Here is a 25,064-nt window from a genome sequence, read left to right as displayed (position 1 = left end):
ACTCACCATATCTGTGCGAGGATGGGAGGAGGCAGGCCTGACTGCAGGAAGAAATTCCTGGCCTGGTCACCTACGGACAATGAGAAGGGAAAATAATATTATAATACTGTTGAGTCTGTTGGACACCATTATGGATATATCTATTCAAACACACAGAGAGAAAAAAGCCAGTTGGTTCCTCTTTCAATTTGAACACAATCATCAATTTTGAGATGTATGAAATGACTGGGGCTTGCGAAATACTTATTGCTGAAGGAGCAGAGTGAAACAAGCACTTATACTTCTCTAAAATGATGAGAGGTTGTGCAAGGTTGTGTTTGAAATAAAAACACCAAGGCAATGATATCAGATGATCATGTGAGTGTGAGTGACTGAAATGTCCTTTCTGATAGTGAGGAGAGTGGAGAATGACGTTGCTTGGGGGAGTGGAGAATGACTTGCTTGGGGGAGTGGAGAATGACTTGCTTGCTACTGTGTGGGCTGTAGGGAATGAAACACTTCAAGGCCCGCCCTAGCCTCAGTCCACCACGCTTCATTAACCCTTCACCTTTGACCTGGTACTGTGTGTGTGTGTGTGTGTGTGTGTGTGTGAGAGATATAAGACAAAATCCTTATCAAGTGATCTTCTGCTATCTTCAAGTAACTTCTGCCTGACATGATGCTGTACTGCAAAGAATGTCCTCCACCACTCTTTCCCTTCATTTGTCCATCCCCTCCCCCCTCCCCTGCTGTGAGTGAAGCTGACCTGTGATGTAGCCAGCTGGTGTGGGGGCCAGGCTGACAAACTGCTGGTCATGTTTGGCTCGCTCGTCCAGAGAGATCACCCAGGCGTCCAGACCCCCTGAGAGAGAAAAATCAGTTGAAGCTCTCACCTGGCCTGTGTGTGGGGGTGGTTCAGTTAAGTGTCTGTATAGTCATGGAATTCAGCATTAAGGTGAGAGTCGGGGGGGGGGGGGGGGAAGAGAGAGAGAGAGAGGGGAGTAAATGAAGTGGTGGTTGGTGATCTGAGGTTACCACCATACACCAAGTCTGCGTCCCAAATGCCACCCAATTTCCTATATAGTGCACTATGTAGGTTAGGGGTATTCAACTCTTACCCTACGAGGTACGGCGCCTGCTGGTTCTCTGTTCTACCTGATCATTAATTGCACCCACCTGGTGTCTCAGGTTGAAATCAGTCCAGGATTAAAGGGGAGCAATGCTAAAATGCAGTGGAACTGGCTTCGAAGGTTCAGAGTTGAGTTTGAGGAATCTACTAATGTTCTGTATTATGTCATGTTTCATGTTTTGTGTGGACCCCAGGAAGAGTAGCTGCTGCTTTTGCAACAGCTAATGGGGATCCTAATCAAATACCAAAATACCAAATCCTGACTGGTTGCATCACCCCCTGGTATGGCAACTGCTCGGCCTCCGACCGCAAGGCACTACAGAGGGTAATGCGTACGGCCCGGTACATCACTGGGGCCAAGCTTCCTGCCATCCAGGACCTCTATACCAGGCGGTGTCAGAGGAAGGCCCTAAAAATTGCCAAAGACTCCAGCCACCCTAGTCATAGACTGTTCCCTCTGCTACCGCACGGCAATTTATTTAAACTTCAGTTTATTTTAGTCAATACTTTCTTAACACGTATTTTTCTTAAAACTGCATTGTTGTTTAAGGGCTTGTAAGTAAGCATTTCACTGTAAGGTCTACACCTGTTTTATTCGGCGCACGTGACAAATACAATTTTATTTGATTTCTCACACACATACGGACGCTTGTGACACAAACAAACACACACACACACACACACACACAGTGTGCCAGTCAGACGGCTGTCAATCTGGTTTGGTGGCGGGTGGCACTCACCTCCGAAGGGCGTGGGAAACTGAGCCATTGTTCAGTCGGTCAGTCAACTGCAGCCTCGCTGCAAACACCTGAAAGACAAGACAGGAAGGTCCACTACAGTCACTCTACTGTGTCTATCCTCTCCTCTTCGCTCTTCTCCTCTCAAAAGACAGATGCTCCCCTCAAAGGAGGAAATCAAAGCAGTTTCATGTTCTATGGCTTTTTCCATTCCTTTCCTCAGGGGGAGGGCAGGCCAGGCAGCAAGTTGTTAACAAACAGATAAACATTTTGCAGCAGAGACTTGTAATGACTTGTTTGGTAATAGGTAGATAGGCTTACATGCATCACTTGACTGTAAAAGTACAGTGAGTAGGTCAGTGGTGTTGCACTGGCAGCCAAATGGTTGTCATGGGGTGCATCCCAAAAGGCACCTTTATAGTGCATTGCTTACTGGTCAAAGGTAATGCACTATAAAAGGGAATAGGGTGCCATTTGAGACGTAGCCATGATGTACGGGTGGATTGTCATCTGGATAACAACACTGAATCGAGGCTAGCAACACTGAACCATGCATGAGAGCATCAGCCGTTCCGGACGACTGTGTGATCACGCTCTCCGTAGCCGATGTGAGTAACACTTTTCTCACAAGGCCGCAGGGCCAGACGGATTACCAGGACGCGTACTCAGAGCATTTTCAACCTCTACCTGACCCAGTCTGTAATGTTTCAAGCAGACCACCATAGTACCTGTGCCCAAGAACGCCAAGGTAACATGTCTAAATGATTATCACCACATAACACTCTCATCTGAAATGCTTTGAAAGGCTGGTCATGGCTCACATCAACACCATCATCCCAGACACCGTGGACCAACTCCAATTTACATACCGCCCCAACAGATCCACAGATTACACAATTGCTATTGAATTCCACACTGCTATTTCCCATCTAGACAAAAGGAACACCTACGTGAAAATGCTATTCATTGACTACAGCTCAGCCTTCAACACCATAGAGCCCTCCAAGCTCATCCCGAAGCTAAGGACCCTGGAATTAAACACTTCCCTCTGCAACTGGACCCTGGACACACACGACACCAACACCATCATTAAGTTTGCCTACAACACGGTGGTAGGCCAGATCACCGATGATACAGGGCGGCAGGTAGACTAGTGGTTAAGAGCGTTGGGCCAGTAACCAAAAGGTTGCTGGTTCAAATCCCTGAGCCGACTAGGTGAAAAATCTGTCGATGTGCCCTTGAGCAAGGCACTTAAACCCAATTTATCCTGTAAGTAGCTCTGGATAAGAGCGTCTGCTAAATACCTCATAAAAAATTCTTAAATATTACCTACAGGGAGGAGGTAAGAGACCTGGCAGTGTGGTACCAGGACAACAACCTCAACGTGAGCAAAACAAAAGGAGCTGATCGTGGACTACAGGAAACGGAGGGCCGAGCACGCCCCCATCCACATCGCCAGGGCTGTAGTGGAGCAGGTTGAAAGCTTTAAGTTCCTCGGTGTCCAGCAACTGCTTGGCATCTGACTGCAAGGCGCTACAGAGAAGAGTACGTATGGCCCAGTACATCACTGTGGACGAGATTCCTGTCATCCAAGACCTCTATACCAGGCGGTGTCAGAGGAAGGACGTAAAACAAAACAAAAAAAGACTCCAGCCACTCCTGCTACCGCACAGCAAGTGGTACAGATGCATCAAGTTTGGAACCAACAGGACCCTGAACAGCAGCCATAAGACTGCTAAATAGTTCACCAATAGCTACCCTGAATATCTGCATTGACCCTTTTTGCACTAACTCTTTTGACTCATCACATGCGCTGCTGTTACTGTTTATTGTCTATCCTGTTGCCTAGTCACTTTATCCCTACATCTACATATATTCATCAATTACCTCGTACCCCTGCACATCAACTCGGTACTGGCACCGTCTACATAGCAAAGTTATCATTACTTGTGTTATTATTTTTTTATGTTTAGATTATTTCTCATTTTTTTCTCACTGCATTGTTGGGAAGGGCCCATATGTAAGCGTTTCACTGTTATTCTATACCTGTTGTTTACGACGCATGTGACAAATAACATTTGGATTTTATTTTCATTAGGCAGAACTCTGGCCTTAAATGGCCTAGCTACATCCTGGGGTGGGTGTCACAAGAGGGGAGGAAGGGGGACGGAGGGGTCCTCTTCATGTTTTTATGAAGGGGAGGAATGAGATACAAAGAGGGGGGGGGGAAGATGGAGGGAGAGCGAACGGAGGAGAGGCAGAGAGGCAATGTTATCTCCCAGCTGTGTAAACGTCATGGTGAGAGAGGACGGCCATAGCCGGAGAATTAATAAAACAAAGACATGGGGGAAGGGAGCAGCACACACATACACACCCCCCCCCCCCCCAAGGTATTTTAATCAGAGCCAGATCACCCCTCCCGTACAGCCCTCACAGTGGGAGCCCCAAGTAGGCTGAAACATTTCAACGACACGGAGACACAGACACTGTATCCTTCTCTCTGTTCATAAAAAATAAGTTATTTCCTACGACATTCGCATCCTAGGCAGTCTGTTTAAAAAATATATATAAAAAAGAGAAAAAAACGAAATAAAAGCTTGTTCGTGTGCGTTAATTACAGGAGGAGTGACTGTTTCAGGCGCTTTGAAGGGTTCTGTTTCGTAAGAGCAGAGCCAGGCCAGCAGTGCACTGACGCTGCTGCCAGCTTCGCTCTCTGTCCTCCAGGCAGAAAGGCTTGAGTCAACACAAAGTGCAGAGACAGAGCGGAGCATATTACCATGCTGTTCCACAGTGATTCACCATCCTCCACTTCATTCACATCACATCTCCCTGGAGAGGCGCACAAGAGCCTCGTCACACACTACGTCTGAGAATAGCCTCACACTTACTGACTCACTCAGACAGGCACTCCTCACACATACCAAGCAAATGAGGGCCGAGCGCAGTAAGTGGGGGGGCAAGGCTGTTTTGTCCCTCTGACCTAGTTTCTGATTGTCTTTGGTGGTGATGACCCTATTCCCTTTATAGTGCACAACAAAGTTGTTTTTGTTGTCATTTTTATTATTTCTACCCCTTTTTCTCCCCAATTTTCGTGGTATCCAATTGGTAGTTACAGTCTTGTCCCATCGTTGCAACTCCCGTACGGACTCGGGAGAGGCTAAGGTCGAGAGCTGTGCGTCCTCCGAAACACAACCCAGCCAAGCCGCACTGCTTCTTGACACAATGCCCGCTTAACCCGGAAGCCAGTCGCACCAATGAAGCCTGGCGACCGTGTCAGCGTGCACTGCGCCCGGCCCGCAACCGGAGTCGCTAGTGCGCGACGGGACAAGAATATCCCTGCCGGCCAAACCCTCCCCTAACCTGGACAACGCTGGGCCAACTGTGCGCCGCCCCATGGGTCTCCCGGTCGCTGCCGGCTGTGTCAGCCTGGACTCGAACCAGGATCTCTAGTTACCACTGCGCCACTCGGGAGAATAGTGCACAACTTTTGACCAAGGTTATGGTCAAGGTAGTGCACTACATTAGGAATAGGGCGCCATTTGGGATGCACCCACACAGACAGGGAGGGAAGGTTAGAGAAGGATTCTATGGAATTATCAGTTTGCTTGTTGTTGTTGTTCCAGCCAGCCAGGACCGGGGCTCTGATGTCACTGGTCTGGGACTGGAAGGTGGATTTATCTGCATAATCTGATCGCTTAGCAAGCTCCTGTTGTGGTGGAACGCCCATAATAAGACAGACAGGCTAGACACCTAGGGCTGGGGCTAGTAGACAAGTGCACCGCAGCACATGATGTCATAGCAGAGGTTTGCAGTCTGAGGGAGGGCACGGCCCAATGCAGGGTCAGAAGTTGAACTCCTGTGACAGACAACAAACAGACACAGATGGATGGACAGACACACAGAAACCTGGCACACAGGTGAAGGGGAGAATTGTTCTTGGAAACATGTGGGCAGTAATCAACTGGCTACATAGCCTATTCCGCAGAAGACAAGCTAGGCCAGGCCTATTTAATTTTTGAAGGACATCACATTACGAGTTGGATTCGGTATTGTTTTTGCAGATTAAATACAATTACAAATACATAAAAAGGACGCTTATGATTTTTCAGGATGGCCAATCACTACATACACCCCTGTTCCACCCTTCTAAGGCAGACTGTCATATTAACACAGTAACACTAACTAATAGACAAAGAGGTGAGTCATTACTTTGGTCATGACTGAGTCCTACTTCTCCTCAGAGTCTATGGCAGGGGTGTCAAACGTACGGCCCGCGGGCCGGATCAGGCCCGCAAACGGGTTTAATCCGGCCCGCGAGATGATTTTGAAAAAAAAAAAAAAAAAAAAAATTTGGGGGGGGGGGGGGGGGGTATAAAAATGCGCTGCAATTTTTCAATAAAATAAACTGCTGTTCCAATTGCGTCCACTGGATGGCGCAATAGCAATTGTGTTAAGCAAGCAAACTGTTTATACCGGGGCAGAGCAAGTAGGTCAAGCACGTGCAGCCAATGAGCTACTTTGTTTTGCCCGCGATATTTATTACGTCTTCTACTTTTAACATTATGTGCTTTGGCACCCTCATTGCCCCAATATGTCTCTGTCAAAAAAGAGAAAAGTGGACGCAGAGTGCAGAGTGTTCCAAGAAAAATGGTCATCCTATTTAATCACGGAATTGAATGGGAAAGCTGTATGTTTGGTGTGTTCAGAGCATGTTGCAGTGCTGAAAGAATATAACCTTCGTCGCCACTATGTGAGTCTTCATGCCGACAAATATGACAACTTTCAAGGACAGCGGAGATGAGAGAAGGTGAATGAACTGTTGGCGGGTCTGAAGAAACAGCAGTCTGTGTTTACTCACAGCCGAGACATCAGTGACGCTGCAGTGAAAGCTAGCTACCTCATTGCTAATGAAATCGCAGTGGCTTCAAAACCATTTAGTGAGGGTGAATTTGTAAAAACATGCATGATGAAGGCAGCGGAGATTGTGTGCCCTGAAAAGCGGCAGGCTTTTGCAAATATCAGCCTGACAAGAAACACAGTTGCAGACAGGATTTCCGATCTTTCAGTGGATTTGGACAGCCAGTTGAAGCAAAAAGTAAAGTCATTTATTGCGTTTTCGGTTGCAATTGATGAAAGCACGGACATTACAGATGTTGCACAACTGGCAATTTTTTCATCCGCGGAGTTGATGACACATTGACCGTCACCGAGGAGTTCATGGAGTTGGTGCCGATGACAGATACAACGACAGCAGCTGATATTTTTACCGCACTCGTCGGCGCGCTGGACAGGGTCGGAGTGGACTGGTCCCGCGCTGTCAGCCTGGCTACAGATGGTGCGCCCTCAATGATCGGGAAAAAAGCAGGCGTTGTGACAAAGTTCAGAGAGAAAGTGCAATCTGCAAATGGAGGACGTGATTTTTTGACTTTTCACTGTATTTTGCACCAGGAGGCTTTGTGTTGCAAGTCATTAAAGATGGATAACGTCATGAAGGTGGTCATCCAAACTGTTAATTTCATCCGATCCAGAAGCCTGAATCACCGTCAGTTTGACAGCCTTCTCAGAGAGAAAGACCACATCTATGGCCTGCCATACCACACTGAGGTAAGATGGTTAAGCCGAGGTGCTGTGCTGAGGCGTTTCTTTGATTTACGAGAAGAAATTGAACAGTTCATGGAAGAAAAGGGCAAACCAGTGTTAGAATTTCATTCCGCAGAATGGATGCCGGACCTTGCATTTATGGTGGATGTTACAGAGCACCTGAATAACTTGAACAAACAGCTGCAAGGGCGCAATAAAGTTGTCACGCAGTATTATGACAGCATACATTCTTTCAAGTTGAAGCTGTCATTGTGGGAGACGCAACTTGCCGGTGGTGATGCAGTTCACTTCCCCTGTCTGAAAAATGTGTGCGCGACCCAACATGTGGCAGACATGAAGCGGTTCAAAGATAAAATAACTGGACTGTTACGGGAGTTTGAGCAACGCTTTCAGATTTATGTTTATATGTTTTTATGTTGATGTGCTATTGTTTTTAATTGATTTCATTTTATTTGTATATTTAACCTATTCTTGACTCTGTGGTTCTTGCACTTGTTTGGGGAACAGGATTTCGTTATTTTTATCTACATTTCTGCCTGAGAAATGACACCCTGATATAGTTCTGTGATCTGTGATATACTTCTGTGAATCACTGAGGCATTGTGTGTTTGTGTGTTCTTTGTCCTCAGAACTTTCAAATAACTTGAGGTGTTTTATGATTAATAGTGATGTTGTGCTTTTGGACACTGTCCTCAGGCTCCAGCTTTATGTTTATATGTTTTTATGTTGATGTGCTATTGTTTTTAATTGATTTTATTTGTATATTTAACCTATTCTTGACTCTGTGGTTCTTGCACTTGTTTGGGGAACAGGATTTCATTATTTTTATCTACATTTCTGCCTGAGAAATGACACCCTGATATAGTTCTGTGATCTGTGAAACAGTTCTGTTAATCACTGAGGCATTGTGTGTTTGTGTGTTCTTTTTCTTTAGAATTTTCAAATAAACTTGACGTGTTTTATGATTAATAGTGATGTTGTGCTTGTACTATTTTGGACACACTGTCCTCAGGCTCCAGCTTTATGTTGTATGTTGATCGTATTAAAACAAAGAAAACAATCTGAAGTTGTTGTTTTTAAGTTATATATACCATGATTTTTCCGGTCCGGCCCACTTGGGAATAGATTTTCCTCCATGTGGCCCCTGAGCTAAAATTAGTTTGACACCCCTGGTCTAAGGCTTAGACACCAATTTACTCCCTCCTCTCCAGTGTTCTCATCGCTCAGCAGTTTTATGGCCTGTAGTATAAAACTTCTCTCCTCCAGCCCCTCTGTGGGCCTCTAAGTGTCCCACTATTTCATGCACCACTTCCCTCTTTTTAATAGGCCCAACACAGGAAGCGGGTATCGTTTGGCCCTGTATACTGCAGTGTAAAATATCAATTTTTATGGATATATACAAAGAAATGGCAATAGAAAAACAGGTCAAACGACATGAAATGCAGCTAGTTTGCTGCCTTACCAGCTTCAGTTAGAAGTTATTCCTTTAGCTGTGTAGTTGGCTAGCTCCTCTGAACAGTGTCCTGACGAGAAAGCACATGTTCTATGCCAGGTGAAATTGCACATCATTAGCTCAATGCAGCTACTTTGCTGTTATTCTAGCTGCACTGTTCGACCTGACGGTGTTAGCCCTAGTTGGCTAGCTAGCAAGCAAGCAATGGATAAGAGTGTTGCCACCCAGCATGGCAACGGAACATTTAGAAAGAACGACTTTTGCAATGAATTAGTAACTGTAACTATTAACTGTAACGCGAGTGCTTTAGGGTGACATGGGTCGAGGCCCTCTCATTGGGCCCACAAGAGCAGATGTGTGTCCACTAAGCCCTGAGTACACTAAGTTAGTCAGGCTTAGGGCTGTTTTCTCTGAGTCGGAGCTGACCATGTTAACTCCATGGGGGGTTGAATACAGCCCTAATACACACCAACCCACCAGACAAAGCAATAAATACTGGGCATTACTCTTTGGACTAATTCTTCCATCTTCATTAAGAGGATGAGGGAATTACGATGGTGAACAAAATGTGTGTGGAACTAGAAGTCGATGTGTTTTTGTTCTCCATCTTTAAGTGGGGCATGGGGTGACAGGACAGTGTGAGGGGTAATAATAGCCCCCCACTTCACATGTCCCTCTAACCGTCACCATCCACGCCTAGACACACACTTTGGTGTGAAAGCCCATGCCGCTACTGTTATCAAATTCTTGCCTATATTGTTGACGCAGTGCCACACTGGAGGACACATTTTCCATGGAGCCGAGATACAATTATGCAGTTTTTAAGTACATTTCCCGCAATTCTATGCATTATGCCATGGCTAATGCTGTGTTCTTGTACTCAAACTTAATAACAAAATCAATACTGTTTAATTCATAGTTTTGGAAATGTTCAGTTCCCCCTGACTGTCTAGCTTTTACTTTGGTGACTGTTAGTTCTCAAAGATAATATTATTATTTTAAAAATTGGTCCGTTATATTTTTACATACTTTATATCTGGTTTTAGTCATTTAAGTTTACACTGAAAGCCTTTTTCCATCCCAAATTTTAATTTTGATTTATACAGTTTGAAAATAAAAAAGCTTAGGCGGCACGTCCAAGGGTTTCTATGTCAGAAAAATCCCTGCACAGGTGGAGAGGCTGTTTAAGTCATCAAGTGACTTTTATATAGTCCTTGAGCTGCTCAGAAGAATACTAATAGTGGCAAAAAAAGCATTGTGAAAAATCCAAACAAAAAAGTGCAGGAGAAAAGCAATCAAAACACACAGACTTACGAAGTGATCCAAGTCGCACAGACACAGGCCCATCTGGATCGACTGAATAAAGGAACAAAAAGAGGTGTCAGCCTTCCTAGAGCTGGCCGCCCAGCCAAACTGAGATATCAGGGGAGAAGGGCCTTGACCAGGGAGGTGCCCAAGAACCCGATGGTCACTGACAGAGCTCTAGAGTTCCTCTGTGGAGATGGGATAACCTTCCAGAAGGACAACCATCTCTGCAGCGCTCCACCAATCAGGCCTTTATTGTAGAGTGGCCAGACGAAAGCCACTCCTCAGTAAAAGACACATGACAGCCCGCTTGGAGTTTGCCAAAAGGCACCTAAAGGCCTCTCAGACCATGAGAAAGAAGATTCTCTGGACTGATGAAACCAAGATTGAACTATTTGGCCTGAATGCCAAGCGTCACGTCTGGCAGCATCATGCTGTGGGGATGTTATTCAGCAGCAGGGACTGGGAGACTAGTCAGGATCGAGGGAAAGATGAACAGAGCAAAGTACAGAGAGATCGTTGATGAAAACATGCTCCAGAGTGCTTAGGATCTCAGACTGGGGCGAAGGTTCACCTTCCAACAGGACAACAACCCTAAGCACACAGCCAAGACAACACAGCAGTGGCTTCAGGACAAATCTCTGAATGTCCTTGAGTGGCCCAGCCAGAGGCCGGACTTGAACCCGATCAAACATCTCTGGAGAGACCTAAAAATAGCTGTGCAGCGACACTCCCCATCCAACCTGACAGAGCTTGAAAGGATCTTCAGAAGAATGGGAGAAACTCCCCAAATACAGGTGTTCCAAGCTTGTAGCGTCATACCCAAGATGACTCAAGGCTGTAATTGCTGCTAAAGGTGCATCAACAAAGTACTGAGTAAAGGGTCTGAATACTTATATAAATGTGATATTTCAGTTTTACATTTGTTCTAAATTAGCAACAATTTCCAAAAACCTGTTTTTGCTTTGTCATGATGGTTTATTGTGTGTAGATTGATGAAGGGGAAAAAACGTTTTAATCCATTTTAGAATAAGGTTGTAACGTAACAAAATGTGGAAAAAGTCAAGGGGTCTGAATACTTTCCGAATGCACCGTACAACAGAGGTGAGAACTGTGCAACACACACACAGTTAGTTCCACCATCTCCAAGAGAGATCCAAACTGCATGCAGATAATATTTGAGGGAATCCTACTCCCAACTGCAGCACCAACAGAATTATCGCTCATCAAACCAACATGACCTTGGATAAAAGGGAGTTGGTGTTTAAGAAACCATCAGACGACTATCTAATTTATCAGATGGCTTGTCAATCTCGGGCCCACAGATCCTGCAGTGAATGCTGTGCAACCAATTGGCAGTCTGGTGACCAAAGGGAAGCTCTGGTTCACTGGTCAACGGTCAAAAGGTTGAGGTGGGGAGTGGAGCACTGGGGTAGCGACAGCGTCTATGGTGCACGCCAGGACAAGGGCATTGCCTGCTTCTTTGAAAAATATCTGGCTGTAACCTATATCATGTTGCTTTGGCAGTATAATAAAATGTGCTGAAAATGCACTGCTGTTGACTGTGTGGACTGCCGGTGGGTACATTTAATGTGACACTTTCCTGTCGAGGACCTGAAACGCCATGCTCCAGCCAATGTCAAGGCAAGGTTGCCCTGTAGCTGAGCAACCCAGGGGAGATAGATAGGAGCGCTGCAGTATCTGCAACTGTGCAGCCAAAGCTCTCTCCTCACATGCATGCACGCACACACACACACACACAACAAAAGCCCGCTGCCTGTCAGCCAGCCCATAAGCCCCTGATGTAAAAACGCAAAACAGATGAGGTTTGGTGGGCCGTTTTCCCTGCACTAGCAGGCAACTGAGTTAACTTGATAAGTCTGGAATTACCTCTGCAATAAGCACACCATGTTCAGCCCTTAGCGGAAAATTGCCAGACCCTACATCATCACAGCCCCAGTTCAAAAGCCAAGTCAATACTATGTGCATTGTGAATCTACCTACCATCAACAAGATTGCATTTCCTACCAGCCAGCGCAGTTTTCTGCGTTTTCTTGCCATGACTCTATGGTAGGGCTAGACGATCTGGCCCAATTATCATATCACGTTATTTTTCTCGTTTTTTCCCCTCGATATGACAGTATTTTATGTTTTTGAATAATTAAAGTTCAACATTTGCTTTATGAGTAGTACGTGACCCTAGGGTGGCAACACATACATTCTACCTGATTTCAATGGGTCTTTCTCCATTCTGATTGTTTTATACTGTTCAATTCAACCACAAATAATTTCCTGCATTTTAATCAATTTCTGCATTTCCTGCACTCATTTGAGATAATTTCCACACTGCCATGTGTTTGATACCATTCCATTCACTCCATTCCAGCCATTATACTCCATTCCAGCCACTATTATGAGCCGTCCTCCCCTCAGCAGCCTCCACTGGAATATAAATAGTAGTGGACACTTTGAATACAGTGTTGTTTGATATGACAACAAATGAAAATGCTAGGGAGGAGTTATTGTGACAGGGTAGGAACCAAAGTGTTGGTCATTGTTTCCTAGGAGACCCTATCTTTGGCTACATTAAATGTTTCTTCATGTTGGTAACATATTCATGCGTCGCCTGTTCCTCTTTGATTTAGAAGATACTGTTGCACAAACAACATGCTGATTTAGGCCTACACCATCACTGGTATCAGGCTGTATAGCTAGCTACGTTTGCTCTGACACAGTACATTTAATAGCTAGCTAGCTAGCCAGCTAACTAGTGATTAGCATTAGCGGCTAACACGATTTAGCTAAAACGTGCTAAGGAAAAACTAGCTGTTTGCAGATGTAAGAAACACAAACTAAGTGTAATTATAGAACGCTTGTGGATTTATATTAAGAAGCAAAGGGAAAACAACATTGTAGCATGTGCTGCATTGACCATGTAGACTGAACGCAAGTGTGTCTCGTGGTCAAGCAACAACAAATGTGCTCATTGAGTGACAGGGGGTGGGGCTAGGTCTGTGTGGAAAGCGGCATGGAGAGAGTGGAGAGGGTTGACTCAAGTAGCGGTGTAAACTATAAAAATTGATGTTACACAAGGCATATCACTAATAACAAACCAAACATTCATGCATCAATACCGGTATATAGTAAAATGCGGTATACCTCCCAACCCTACTCTATGGTATTGAATAAAGCTGATCAAACATTTGAGAGGGAGATGCAAGTCCAGCAAAGCAGAGTTCCCCCAGCCTTTGCTGTTAAGACGTGATAAGACAAAGCAGAAAACCAAATAACTGAATTAGCATGCTAACACTCATCATTGGTGCCAGAGCAGCACAGCGGGTCTCCTACAAGTCAGCCAAAACTGAGCAGGCTATAGCAATGAAGAGTGAAACTGCGGTGGAAAAAGTCACTCTATGCTATGGCCTTGTGACCAAAATCATATTACAAAATCAAAGCATGTCACTTCCTTCATGCCCCTCAAATAGAGATCATCTCGGGTAGGGTGTCACTGCCAACAACAAAGTTCAATGCACTTTGGGTTGCTAAGGACATGCATCTTTTATATGATATTTCTTGACAGCCAAGCTGGCATGGCTTCTAGAGTCAGACAGCGTCAGACAGTGGGGCTAGGTTTAGGTTGGGCCACAGGGTGTGTGTGTGAGGCAATGCCAAACACGGCTGTTAAAAACCATGCCCTCTCGCTCTCTCTGCGGGTCTCTCTCTGATAAACACGTGCACATGCACGCGTAGTGGCATGGTGAGATGTCAGACAGAAATATCATAGAGTACACACGTTTGTGAGGGATATTCATTTCATTAACTAAACAAAATAACCAAAATAATCCAACCAGTGCAAGACTAATGATGTCAGGGCAAGGGCACAACACAGCTTTTGGCAATAGCTAGCTAGTAAGTTAGATATGGCCAGGTCCAGAGCCTTCTTTTCTATTGTAAATAGAAAACTATGGCCAGGTCATTCCTATTGAAGCAAAGCTAAATATAGAAATTCTTAGAGCTGACATACCACAAAATAAAGAATACCTAGCTCGCAAGCTAACTGGCCAGCTAACTGTCAATGCAGCTTCGTTAGCTAGCTAGTCAGTCTGCTAGCCGGTTGGCTTACATGATTGGGTTGCTAGCTAGTCTGATTAGTCAGGCTGTATTAGACAATTAATTTGTATATACAGCCTGAAACTTTGTGTGAAAAATCTTGTAAATGTTCCTTACAAGCCGGAATGTTGAATAAAATTACATTTGAACTTACTCTACCGGTTGTCTGTGCAGGACTAAATATCCACAGGAAAGTATTGTTTAACTGACTATTTAGCAGTAGGTAGGTACACTACTAGTCAAAAGTTTGGACACACCTACTCATTCAACAGTTTTTCTTTATTTTTACATTGTAGAATAATAGTGAAGACATGAAACTATGAAATAACATATGGAATCATGTAGTAACCAAAAAAGTGTTAAACAAATCAAAATATATTTTATATGAGATCCTTCAAATAGCCACCCTTTGCCTTGATGACAGCTTTGCACACTCTTGGCATTCTCTCAACCAGCTTCATGAGGTAGTCACCTGGAATGCATTTCAATTAACAGGTGTGCCTTCTTAAAAGTTAATTTGTGGAATTTCTTTCCTTCTTTATGCATTTGAGCCAATCAGTTGTGTTGTGACAAGGTGGTGGTGGTGGTAGTGGTGGGGGGAGTATACAGAAGATAGCACTATTTGGTAAAAGACCAAGTCCATATTATGGCAAGGACAGCTCAAATAAGCAAAGAGAAACGACAGTCCATCATTACTTTAAGACATGAAAGTCAGTCAATACGGAACATTTCAAGAACTTTGAAAGTTTCTTCAAATGCAGTCGCAAAAACCATCAAGTGCTATGATGAAACTGGCTCTCATGAGGACCACTGCAGGAATGGAAGAGCCAGAGTTACCTCTGCTGCAGAGGACAAGTTCATTAGAGTTACCAGCCTCAGAAATTGCAGCCCAAATAAATGCTTGACAGAGTTCAAGTCACAGACACATCTCAACAACTGTCAACTGTTCAGAGGGGACTGTGTGAAACATGCTTTCATGGTCGAATTGCTGCAAATAAACTACTACAAAAGGACACCAATAAGAATAACAGACCTGCTTGGGCCAAGAAACCCAAGCAATGGACATTAGACCGGTGGAAATTTGTGCTTTGGTCTGGAGTTCAAATTTGAAATTTTTGGTTCCAACCGGCGTGTCTTTGTGAGACGGGGTGTGGGTTAACGGATGATCTCCGCATGTGTAGTTCCTACCGTAAAGCATGGAGGAGGTGGTGTTATGGTGTGGGGGTGCTTTGCTGGTGACACTGTCTGTGATTTATTTAGAATTCAAGGCACACTTAACCAGCATGGCTACCACAGTATTCTGCAGTGATACGCCATCCCATCTGGTTTGGGCTTAGTGGGACTATCATTTCTTTTTCAACAGGACAATGACCCAACACACTTCCAGGCTGTGTAAGGGCTATTTTACCAAGAAGGAGAGTGATGGAGTGCTGCATCAGATGACCTAACCTCCACAATCCTGCGACCTCAACCCAATTGAGATGGTTTGAGATGAGTCGGACGACAGAGTGAAGGAAAAGCAGCCAACAAGTGCTCAGCATATGTGGGAACTCCTTCAAGACTGTTGGAAAAGCATTCCAGGTGAAGCTGGTTGAGAGAATGCCAAGAGTGTGCAAAGCTGTCATCAATATATTTTGATTTGTTTAACACTTTTTTTGGTTACTACATGAGTCCATATGTGTTATTTCATAGTTGTGATGTCTTCACTATTATTTCTACAATGTAGAAAATAGTAAAAATAAAGAAAACCCTTGAATGAGTAGGTGTGTCCAAACTTGACTGGTACTGTATATGGTTCAGTTAGGCACCTAGGTAAAATTAGTTTTATATTGGATATTCGGTTCTCTCTCATCAATAGCTATTGAACCAAGCATGCCATGAATCAGGGGAGGATGGAGAACACTTCACACATTGTGTTTATTTTTAATTTTTAATTAAATCTTCCAACAACAACAAAACACACAAAAAGGTGTTGATTGTTCTCTATCCTCCCGATATACAATTTCCATTGTCATGGCATGCTTGGTTCAATATCTATTCACGAGAGAAAACCGAATATCCAATATAAAACTCTTTACCTCGGTGACGAACCCAACCATATAATAATATATGTACCTACCTGCTCTCTAAATAGTCGGGTAAACAATACTTTCCTGTGGATATTTTGTCTCAAATTGAGAGCAGCTGAAGTGAAGGACAAACCACTCAGACAACCGGTAGAGTAAGTTCAAATATTAATTCTGTCTTGTAAGGAACATTTACACACAAATGTTTCAGCCTGTATATACACCAATGAATTGTGTATTACAGTCTGATTAATTAGATTAGTTGCTAACTAACTAATGCACATAATTGCTAACTAACGTTAGCTAGCTAGCTTGTTTAACAACATCACATTCAACACAAATTAACTTGGTTAGCTAGTTGGCTAACTAGTTAGCTAGGTAAGGAACCTTGGACATATCATCCACTCAAAAAAATGGCATCTGACTGGTTAGCTAACTAATAACACGAAATGGGCTGATAAGTGCAGTGTAGCGATTTTCTACCGACCGTCTTGTCTGCCCCCTACCAGCTACTGTTCCCAGCTAGCACGAGCCAGGCTAGCCAGAAATTCTTCCACATTTCCATTGATTGATTAACATATTTTTCTTACCTCATCGTTCGTTTTCCATTCTTAAATAATTGATAAGCTAAGGTACTGTGTGTTACTTATACGATAAAATGGAATGAATTCCCCTGCAATGGTCGATTTAGCGAGATATTTTCTCTGTAAATCCAAATTCCCTTCCACCAAGGGCCCGCCGTAAGGCTACGCAAATTGGAAAATGGGGTACCATCGCGAGATGTTGAGTTTTCTGAGGCTCGGCAATATCAAACCAATCAGCGAACGATATAATATGATTGACGTAAAATTGAACTAATCACAAATAGGAACAATTTGATGGAAGTGCCTCATTGGACCAAAAATCGTTGATTGACAATGAATTCTGTAAAAGCGATAAAACAAAAGACCAATGGGCAGCTTAAACCAATCTCGCGGTATCAACAATTTGGGTGGACGGAGGAACTAAAGGAAAACATACAAATATGTGTTGATGCATGTAGTTAGCTAGTATCTATCTTTCTGCCCATTGTCTTTTAACCGAAGACCGTTAGCTAATATCATATGTCCAATATGACATGTATTTGTTTTGTAAGATATCTGCATACTCATTGACATGGTTTAACAAGAGTTTTTGCAGTATAAGTTTCTACTTTCAATTCACAGGTAAACAAACAGCATTGCTAGCTAGTTGCTCTTATTGCGAGTGAATTTCATCTGCATGTTGACAGTTTTTCCACCATGAAAGGGCTTTACTGTAAACTGGGTGAAACCGCTGCAGAGGCTAAATTTGTCATCCAGGAAACGGTGAGTGGCCAGCATAATAATGTAGCTATCACTTTAGTCTAGCATGCCAACAATTTTAGCAGGAAGGCTCATGGTTGGCTGTCTGACAAACTCACTGATTGTCTTTTAAATATGTCACAGAATGTACCCAGTGCCCTCGGTAGCAACCAGGTCAAAGTGCAAGTGAAGGCATGTGCCCTTAGTCCATTGGATATAAAAGTAAGTTTAAATGTGTGTTATACTCATTGTATTGTCAATGTTGACTATATAGACCTAGCAATAGCCCTACTGTCTCAGTCATAATGGACAAGACTTACTGTTGTAGCTCTCAATATGCTGCTGAAAATAAGTATCAGCCAAGTTGTTTTTGTTGTTGAACAAAGTATATGTGTTGCTTTTGGTCAGGGTTGCTATAGGATAGGCCTACCTTACATGACCACACAGGTATGGGCTACTTGTCACATTTCCTTACCCTCTCTCCTCTGGTTAGCTCCATGAGGATCTAAAGTTGCAAACGGACCTGGTGCCAGTAGGGAGGGAGGTTGTTGGGATCGTCCTCCAAGGTAAACAGGATATCCACTTCATGGATTGTAATTTACCTTGTTTATCACTTTGATGTTTGGTACATTAATTACACAATGTACTATGTTTTTGGAGCAAACCTTTAATCTTTTGCAATGTTTTTGTTCTGTTTTCAGTTGGGCCTAAGGTTACTTTTTTCCAACCTGATGATGAAGTTGTAGGTAAATGTTACAGGTGGGATCTGAACCCGCTACATAAGGATAAATCATAGAGCTTCAAAATATCGCCTTATTTTGACATTGTCAATGGCAATGTTCCCGATAACCTATTGAAAGACCCTTTCCCTTTATAATTGTTGGATATGACCATGGTGTATTTATCTAGGCTTTGCTTTTCCCTGCTTCTGCATGACAGGAATTCTGCCCTTGGATACAGAGATGTCTGGTTTGTGCGATGCCGTTGTCATCAACGAGCATCATCTTGGTATGTTGCACACATCCAAAATCCAAATGTTACGTAAGAGTACATCTATAGCATCTATTAGCATTTGTTGGTACAAATTAACAAAGTAACAAAGGGATTTGTTGGTACAAATTAAGTAATTGTTTCTTCTGCAATAAATGTGTGCCTTTTGTGTTCGCTCACCAGTGCAGAAGCCAGAGAAGTTGAGCTGGGTGGAGGCGGCAGGGGCCATTCGGGATGGACTCCGGGCCTATACAGCCCTCCACACCCTAGCCCGTATGGCATCTGGGCACACACTGCTGGTGCTGGACGGAGCCAGTGTAGGTATTTCCCCATAGTGGCCCCTGATTAGTGGCCCCTCATCTGAGCATTCAATGGCACTGTAGAAATCTATAGTTGGACATCACAAGAAGATGGCAGCAAAGAATCTTAATGGTAGCACACTATTTCTCTTTAAGAGAACAAGACTACTAACCACTATTTTGGCTGTGTTTATGCGTTTCAGCCCTTAGGAGTTCTGGCCATCCAGCTGGCCCACTACCATGGGGTTAAAGTACTGGCGTCAGCCCTGTCCTCCGAGGACCAGAAGTTCCTGGAGGAGCTTCGGCCCAGCGTTGGTGAGAACAGGGAGGGGGGCAAACGTGTGTATGTGTAAATGGAATAGCGGTGTCACAGTAGAGAAGGTGGTGGAGGTTGAGGATTGTAGATGACTGATGCAGCTGGGTAATAATGAATGCGAAGAGACAGCGTTATCACTTACCTCAACCACAAGCAAAGGCTAGCTTTTTCAAACAGAAATTTGCATCCTGTAGCACTAACTCCAAAAAGTTTTGGGACACTGTAAAGTCCATGGAGAATAAGAGCACCTCCTCCCAGCTGCCCACAGCACTGAGGCTAGGAAACACTATCACCACCGATAAATCTACAATAATCGAGAATTTCAACAAGTATTTTGCTACGGCTGGCCATGCTTTCCACCTGGCTACCACTACCCCGGCCACCAGCTCTGCACCCTCCGCTGCAACTTGCCCATGCCCCCTCCCGCTTCTCCTTCACACAAATTCAGACAGCTGATGTTCTGAAAGAGCTGCAAAACTGGACCCCTACTAATCATCTGGGCTAGACAATCTGGACCCTTTCTTTCTAAAATTAGCAGCCGAAATTGTCGCAACCCCTATTACTAGCCTGTTCAACCTCTCTTTCGTAACGTCTGATCCCCAGAGATTGGAAAGCTGCCGCGGTCATCCCCCTCTTCAAAGGGGGTGACACTCTAGATCCAAACTGTTACAGACCTATATCCATCCTGCCCTGCCTTTCGAAAGTTTTTGAAAGCCAAGTTAACAAACAGATCACCGACCATTTCGAATCCCACCGTACCTTCTCCGCTATGCAATCCGGTTTCCGAGCTGGTCATGGGTGTACCTCAGCCACGCTCAAGGTCCTAAACGATATTATAACCGCGATCGATAATAGACAGTACTGTGCAGCCGTCTTCATCGACCTGGCCAAGGCTTTCGACTCTGTCAACCACCGCATTCTTATTGGCAGACTAAATAGCCTTGGTTTCTCAAATGACTGCCTCGCCTGGTTCACCAACTACTTCTCAGATAGAGTTCAATGTGTCAAATCGGAGGGCCTGTTGTCTGGACCTATGGCAGTCTCTATGGGGGTGCCACAGGGTTCAATTCTCGGGCCGACTCTTTTCTCTGTGTATATCAATGATGTCGCTCTTGCTGCTGGTGACTTTCAGATCCACCTCTACGCAGACGACACCATTTTGTATACATCTGGCCCTTCATTGGACACTGTGTTAACAAACCTCCAAACGAGCTTCAATGCCATACAACACTCCTTCTGTAGCCTCCAACTGCTCTTAAACACTAGTAAAACTAAATGCATGCTCTTCAATCGAACGCTGCTGGCACCCGCCCACCCGACTAGAATCACTATTCTCGCCGGGTCTGACCTAGAGTATGTGAACAACTACAAATACCTAGGTGTCTGGTTAGACTGTAAACTATCCTTCCACTCACATTAAGCATCTCCAATCCAAAGTTAAATCTAGATTCTGCTTCCTATTTCGCAACAAAGCCTCCTTCACTCATGCTGCCAAACATGCCCTCGTTAAACTGACTATCCTACCGATCCTTGACTTCGGCGATGTCATTTACAAAATAGCCTCCAACACTCTACTCATCAAATTGGATGTAGTCTATCACAGTGCCATCCGTTTTGTAACGAAAGCCCCATATACTACCCACCACTGTGACCTGTACGCTCTTGTTGGCTGGTCCTTACTACATATTCGTCGCCAAACCCACTGGCTCCAGGTCATATATAAATCACTGCTAGGCAAATCCCCTCCTTATCTTAGCTCATTGGTCACCATAGCAACACCCATCCGTAGTATGTGCTCCAGCAGGTATATCTCACTGGTCATCCCTAAAGCCAACACCTCCTTTGGCTACCATTCCTTCCAGTTCTCTGCTGCCAATGACTGGAACGAAGTTGGAGACTCTTATCTCCCTCACTAACTTTAAGCACCTTACCGATCACTGCACCTGTACACAGCCCATCTGAAATTAGCCCACCCAACTACCTCATCCCCATATTGTTATTTATTTTGCTCATTTGCACCCCAGTATCTCTATTTGCATATCATTCATCATAATCATTCCAGTGTTAATACTAAATTGTAATTATTTTGCACTATGGCCTATTTATTGCCTTACCTCCATAACTTGCTACATTTGCACACACTGTATATATATTTTCTGATGTATTTATGACTTTATGTTTTGTTTACCCCATATGTAACTCTGTGTTGTTTTTTGTATCGCACTGCTTTGCTTTATCTTGGCCAGGTCGCAGTTGTAAATGAGAACTTGTTCTCAACTGCTTTACCTGGTTAAATAAAGATGAAATAAAAAAATAGAAAAACCACTCTCATCATGAAAAATACAGTAGTAAAGTACTGACAGCAACACATAGGGCCGGTTTCTCAGACACAGGTTAAGCATATTCCCGGACTGAAAAGCATGCTAGATGGAAATTCTCTGGGAAACTGGCCCGTGGTATTTAATCCTAGTAAATACTCTCTGTTTCCTCTGTCTCATTCTCCGCTTTCTTCTGACACCACTCTTACCTGTGTCACTCTTCGACTCAAATCACGCATTCTAGGAGTGCGAGAGTCTCTTGTAGGTAAGTCTTGTGTGTGTGTCCCCTTTCAATCTGCATGCCTTTTATGTCCTTATATAATAATAATATAATAATATGCCATTTAGCAGACGCTTTTATCCAAAGCGACTTACAGTCATGAGTGCATACATTTTTGTGTATGGGTGGTCCCGGCGATCGAACCCACTACCTTGGCGTTACAAGCGCCGTGCTCTACCAGCTGAGCTACAGAGGACCACATATTCAAGCAGTTGCTATATCCACCACTCTGATGTTGCTGTGTCTCATACTGTAGGTGTTTTGCCTTCCATTGGAGGACAATGGAAGTGGACTACCAAAAATGCTTCTTTATTGTTGAAACATTGTTTGGCATGTAGCCTTCATAGGTTTTCCCTGTCCTGTGTCTAGCCAGAGTGATAGGCGTGTGGGATGCCAAGGTGGACCTGGTGGATTCCTGTTTGGAAGAGACGGGCGGTCTAGGGGTGGACATTGTCATGGACTCTGGAGGTAAGAAGCCAATGTAGGGCCGTAGGTTGATGTTGTTATCCATTATGCTAGCTAGCTTTGTCTAACATGAATCATAGTGCTGTGAGTGTGTGCTTCTGTGATTTTTGTATTTTAACACAAAACAGTAAAGGTTTGTAACAGGAATAGAAGGAAAATGGATTCACTGTTGTGCCGTTGTTTTTATACCATTGACACAAGCTTAAGAGGTGTCCTTCAAAGTTCTTGTGGTGATGATGTGTGTGTTGTTCCTCCAGTGAGATTACATGAGGAGGAGCCAGAAGCCAGGCGTCTTCTGCCCTACAAGCATGACATCATCACCCTGCTCGGGGTTGGAGGTCACTGGGTTACAACTGAGCAAAATCTGCAGGTAGACTGCAGTCAAGTATTCCATCCATCCATTCGTGTTGGATTAGAGCAGCCATTTGGCAATTCAGTTCCACTAGTCATCATATGAAAGGATTTATTCATCACTACTTGTCACACTCCATACATACAATGGGTGATTGAAATATTGTTTGTTTGTTACAGCTTATTAATGTGTGCTTTCTGAGAAGTTAAACATACTACAAAAAAACAGACCATGAACGCTGCCAATGTTATGTTGGGAGGAGTGAAGAGATCTGGGTTAGATGGTGTTTCCTGTAATAATGTGTATTTATCTCAGTCCTCCCATTGACCTTCAAGTGGATTTGCTCAAGTTTGGACACAACGTCTTTGTTTGGGTTTAATCTGAGCTCGTCTGTCTTCTGTTCCTCAGCTGGACCCTCCAGATAGCCGCAGCCTCTTCCTGAAGGCCGCCTCCCTGTCCTTCCTCAACGAGGAGGTGTGGGGGGCATCCAGCGCCCGCCAGGGGAGGTACCTCCGTATCCTTTAGCCTACCCCAGCCCCTCTGGGTCAGCCTTTGGAGAGGGCAGGAATTTAAAATCTGAAATTATTTATTTGAAATAGCCTAACTATAATTCATTGAGATGAAACAAAAATATTTAAATGGAAATCTGATATAAGGGGTTGAGCAGGGATAATATAATTGCTATTATGTTACATGTTAACCTTACATGCTCCTTTTCAGACATCATGAAGGATATAGTGGAGAAGCTTTCCACTGGGACCTTAAGGTACAACAGAACTGCAATAATGAGTGTGTATGTGCAGTGGTTATACTGTACATTTGTTCTTGGTACGTTGATGAATTTGTGTTCATCCTGGTGGACAGCGCTCACTTTGCCCTCCGTCTTATGCAGGCCCCAGCTAGAGGACCCGGTGCCTTTGTACGATGCCATAGTTTCCATGGAGATGGTGCAAAAGAAACAAGTCAGGAAGAGGTTGGTGATTCAACTCTGAGGCGGACAGAGTGGTCCAGCATTCTCCTTGTTAAAGACAGGCTCCCAAATTCTGCCTCTCATATGTCCTATGTATTTGTGGGCAGTCATTCCAGTACAATGTAAATATGTGCCAAGTGTCAGTTTCTGATTTTATCTAAACATATCAAATGAGATGGATATCTAATAATGTTTGTTCCACTTAGTGTAATTACATTCAGTACATTGAGGCTGTCTTTTTATTAAAATTTAAAATCTTCAAGCATGAAGCATTTAGTAATTTTTTTACAGCCTCCAACAGAGCAACACATTAGGGTCATGTTTAGTTGGACACACTGTAGCAAAACGTTTTGCAACAGAAAACAAAACATCTGTAGCACCTTATATTAGAAAAAAGTTTTCTTCCGTTTGGTGCCTTACTGAATGTGACCCAACTTGAATTCTACATAAACTGCAACTCTGCTTTTCATGTGACGTTTGTTACCAGAGAAATACTTGCTAAATTATTAATCTAAGGTGGGGAAACAGCAATGTCCTGTTTCTTGAGGCTTTCTGGGATTGGAGCGGAGATAACATTGTCCACCTATACCGCTCTCTGAGGGCATATCAGAAGTGTTGAGAGATGGATCACTTCCAAATCGTTTGTCCTTCCAGTCAACTCTCTGTCCTCAGGTGACCCTCACTGTGATTGGCCAGAGTTAACAGGTCTGCGTTCGGTACATAACGTAATAGAACGTTCAATTGAACTGAAATGGTGCTGTACTGAACGACCAGTTGAAGAAACGGGGAGGGGTTTGGTTGTCGGTTCAAAAAGCACCGCTGCCCTTTTAAATACGTCACTCATTGCTTCAAGCCACACCCTGGCACACCCACCGATCGGAGCAAACGTATCTCAGTCTGTTCAAGAACATACAAGTAAGTTTGGGGGAAACTTGTCATTCGGTACAAACCGTTCCGCAACGCAGCAAACGTTCAAGCGAACTTAACACACCCCTGATGTCTTTGAGGTCGTTGACCTATCTATAGACAGGTTTCCATTGAACCAGGTTAATCTTTGCCACACGTAATGGAAATAGATATAGGTGTCATTTTCTAAAGCTCAGCAAAAAATGTATCCGGTCGACTGGTGAATTTCTTTTGTCGAACTTTCTTTATTGCGACAAATGATGACGTGAACTGTTTTTCTAATAAATGATGATTGCCGAAAACGTTAGGTTACGTGGGGCACGTGATGTCATCACAACCATAAGCTCCACTCTACATTTAATTCTAAACGCCTACTGCTAGCAAAATAATTTTCCAACTATAAAAATAGCACAAGTAGTGTGCTGACTTTCAAGAATGATTCGCCTTGCTTTTTTGGTTGGCTGGA

At 43.9% G+C, this 25,064-nt stretch overlaps 2 protein-coding genes across 3 annotated transcripts in view; one reads left to right on the top strand and one right to left on the bottom strand.

Moving 5' to 3' along the window:
* Nucleotides 1–17,115, bottom strand: part of LOC311112239 (intersectin-1-like) — a 62,954-nt gene extending 45,839 nt beyond the window's left edge. Inside the window, exons 1-4 of the mRNA XM_084155285.1 lie at nucleotides 16,971–17,115; nucleotides 1,849–1,916; nucleotides 746–841; nucleotides 7–70 (exon numbers count right to left, since the gene is read on the bottom strand). Coding sequence (XP_084011411.1) covers nucleotides 7–70; nucleotides 746–841; nucleotides 1,849–1,876 — 188 coding nt within the window. The 5' untranslated portion in view covers nucleotides 1,877–1,916; nucleotides 16,971–17,115. The remainder of the gene's footprint in view (nucleotides 1–6; nucleotides 71–745; nucleotides 842–1,848; nucleotides 1,917–16,970) is intronic.
* On the top strand, nucleotides 16,414–23,957 carry LOC311112236 (quinone oxidoreductase-like protein 1). 2 transcript variants are annotated; one of them, XM_084155282.1, is made up of 13 exons: nucleotides 16,414–16,535; nucleotides 17,651–17,726; nucleotides 17,847–17,924; nucleotides 18,196–18,268; nucleotides 18,404–18,448; nucleotides 18,642–18,710; nucleotides 18,876–19,009; nucleotides 19,195–19,306; nucleotides 22,275–22,373; nucleotides 22,628–22,740; nucleotides 23,131–23,236; nucleotides 23,443–23,488; nucleotides 23,615–23,957. In XM_084155282.1, exons 2-13 carry the CDS (start codon nucleotides 17,661–17,663, stop codon nucleotides 23,712–23,714), a joined length of 1,041 nt encoding a protein of 346 aa, XP_084011408.1. In that variant the 5' UTR covers nucleotides 16,414–16,535; nucleotides 17,651–17,660; the 3' UTR covers nucleotides 23,715–23,957. The 2 variants fall into 2 exon arrangements, with proteins under 2 accessions (XP_084011408.1, XP_084011407.1); XM_084155281.1 differs by lacking the exon at nucleotides 16,414–16,535 and having other exon boundaries at nucleotides 17,370–17,726.
* Nucleotides 23,958–25,064: the final 1,107 nt, after the last annotated feature.

Source organism: Coregonus lavaretus (genome assembly GCF_964263955.1).
Source record: "Coregonus lavaretus genome assembly, chromosome: 38".
Lineage (NCBI taxonomy): Eukaryota > Metazoa > Chordata > Actinopteri > Salmoniformes > Salmonidae > Coregonus > Coregonus lavaretus.
The sequence above is the reverse complement of the archived record's forward strand: the minus strand, read 5'-3'. Positions and strand labels throughout refer to the sequence as shown.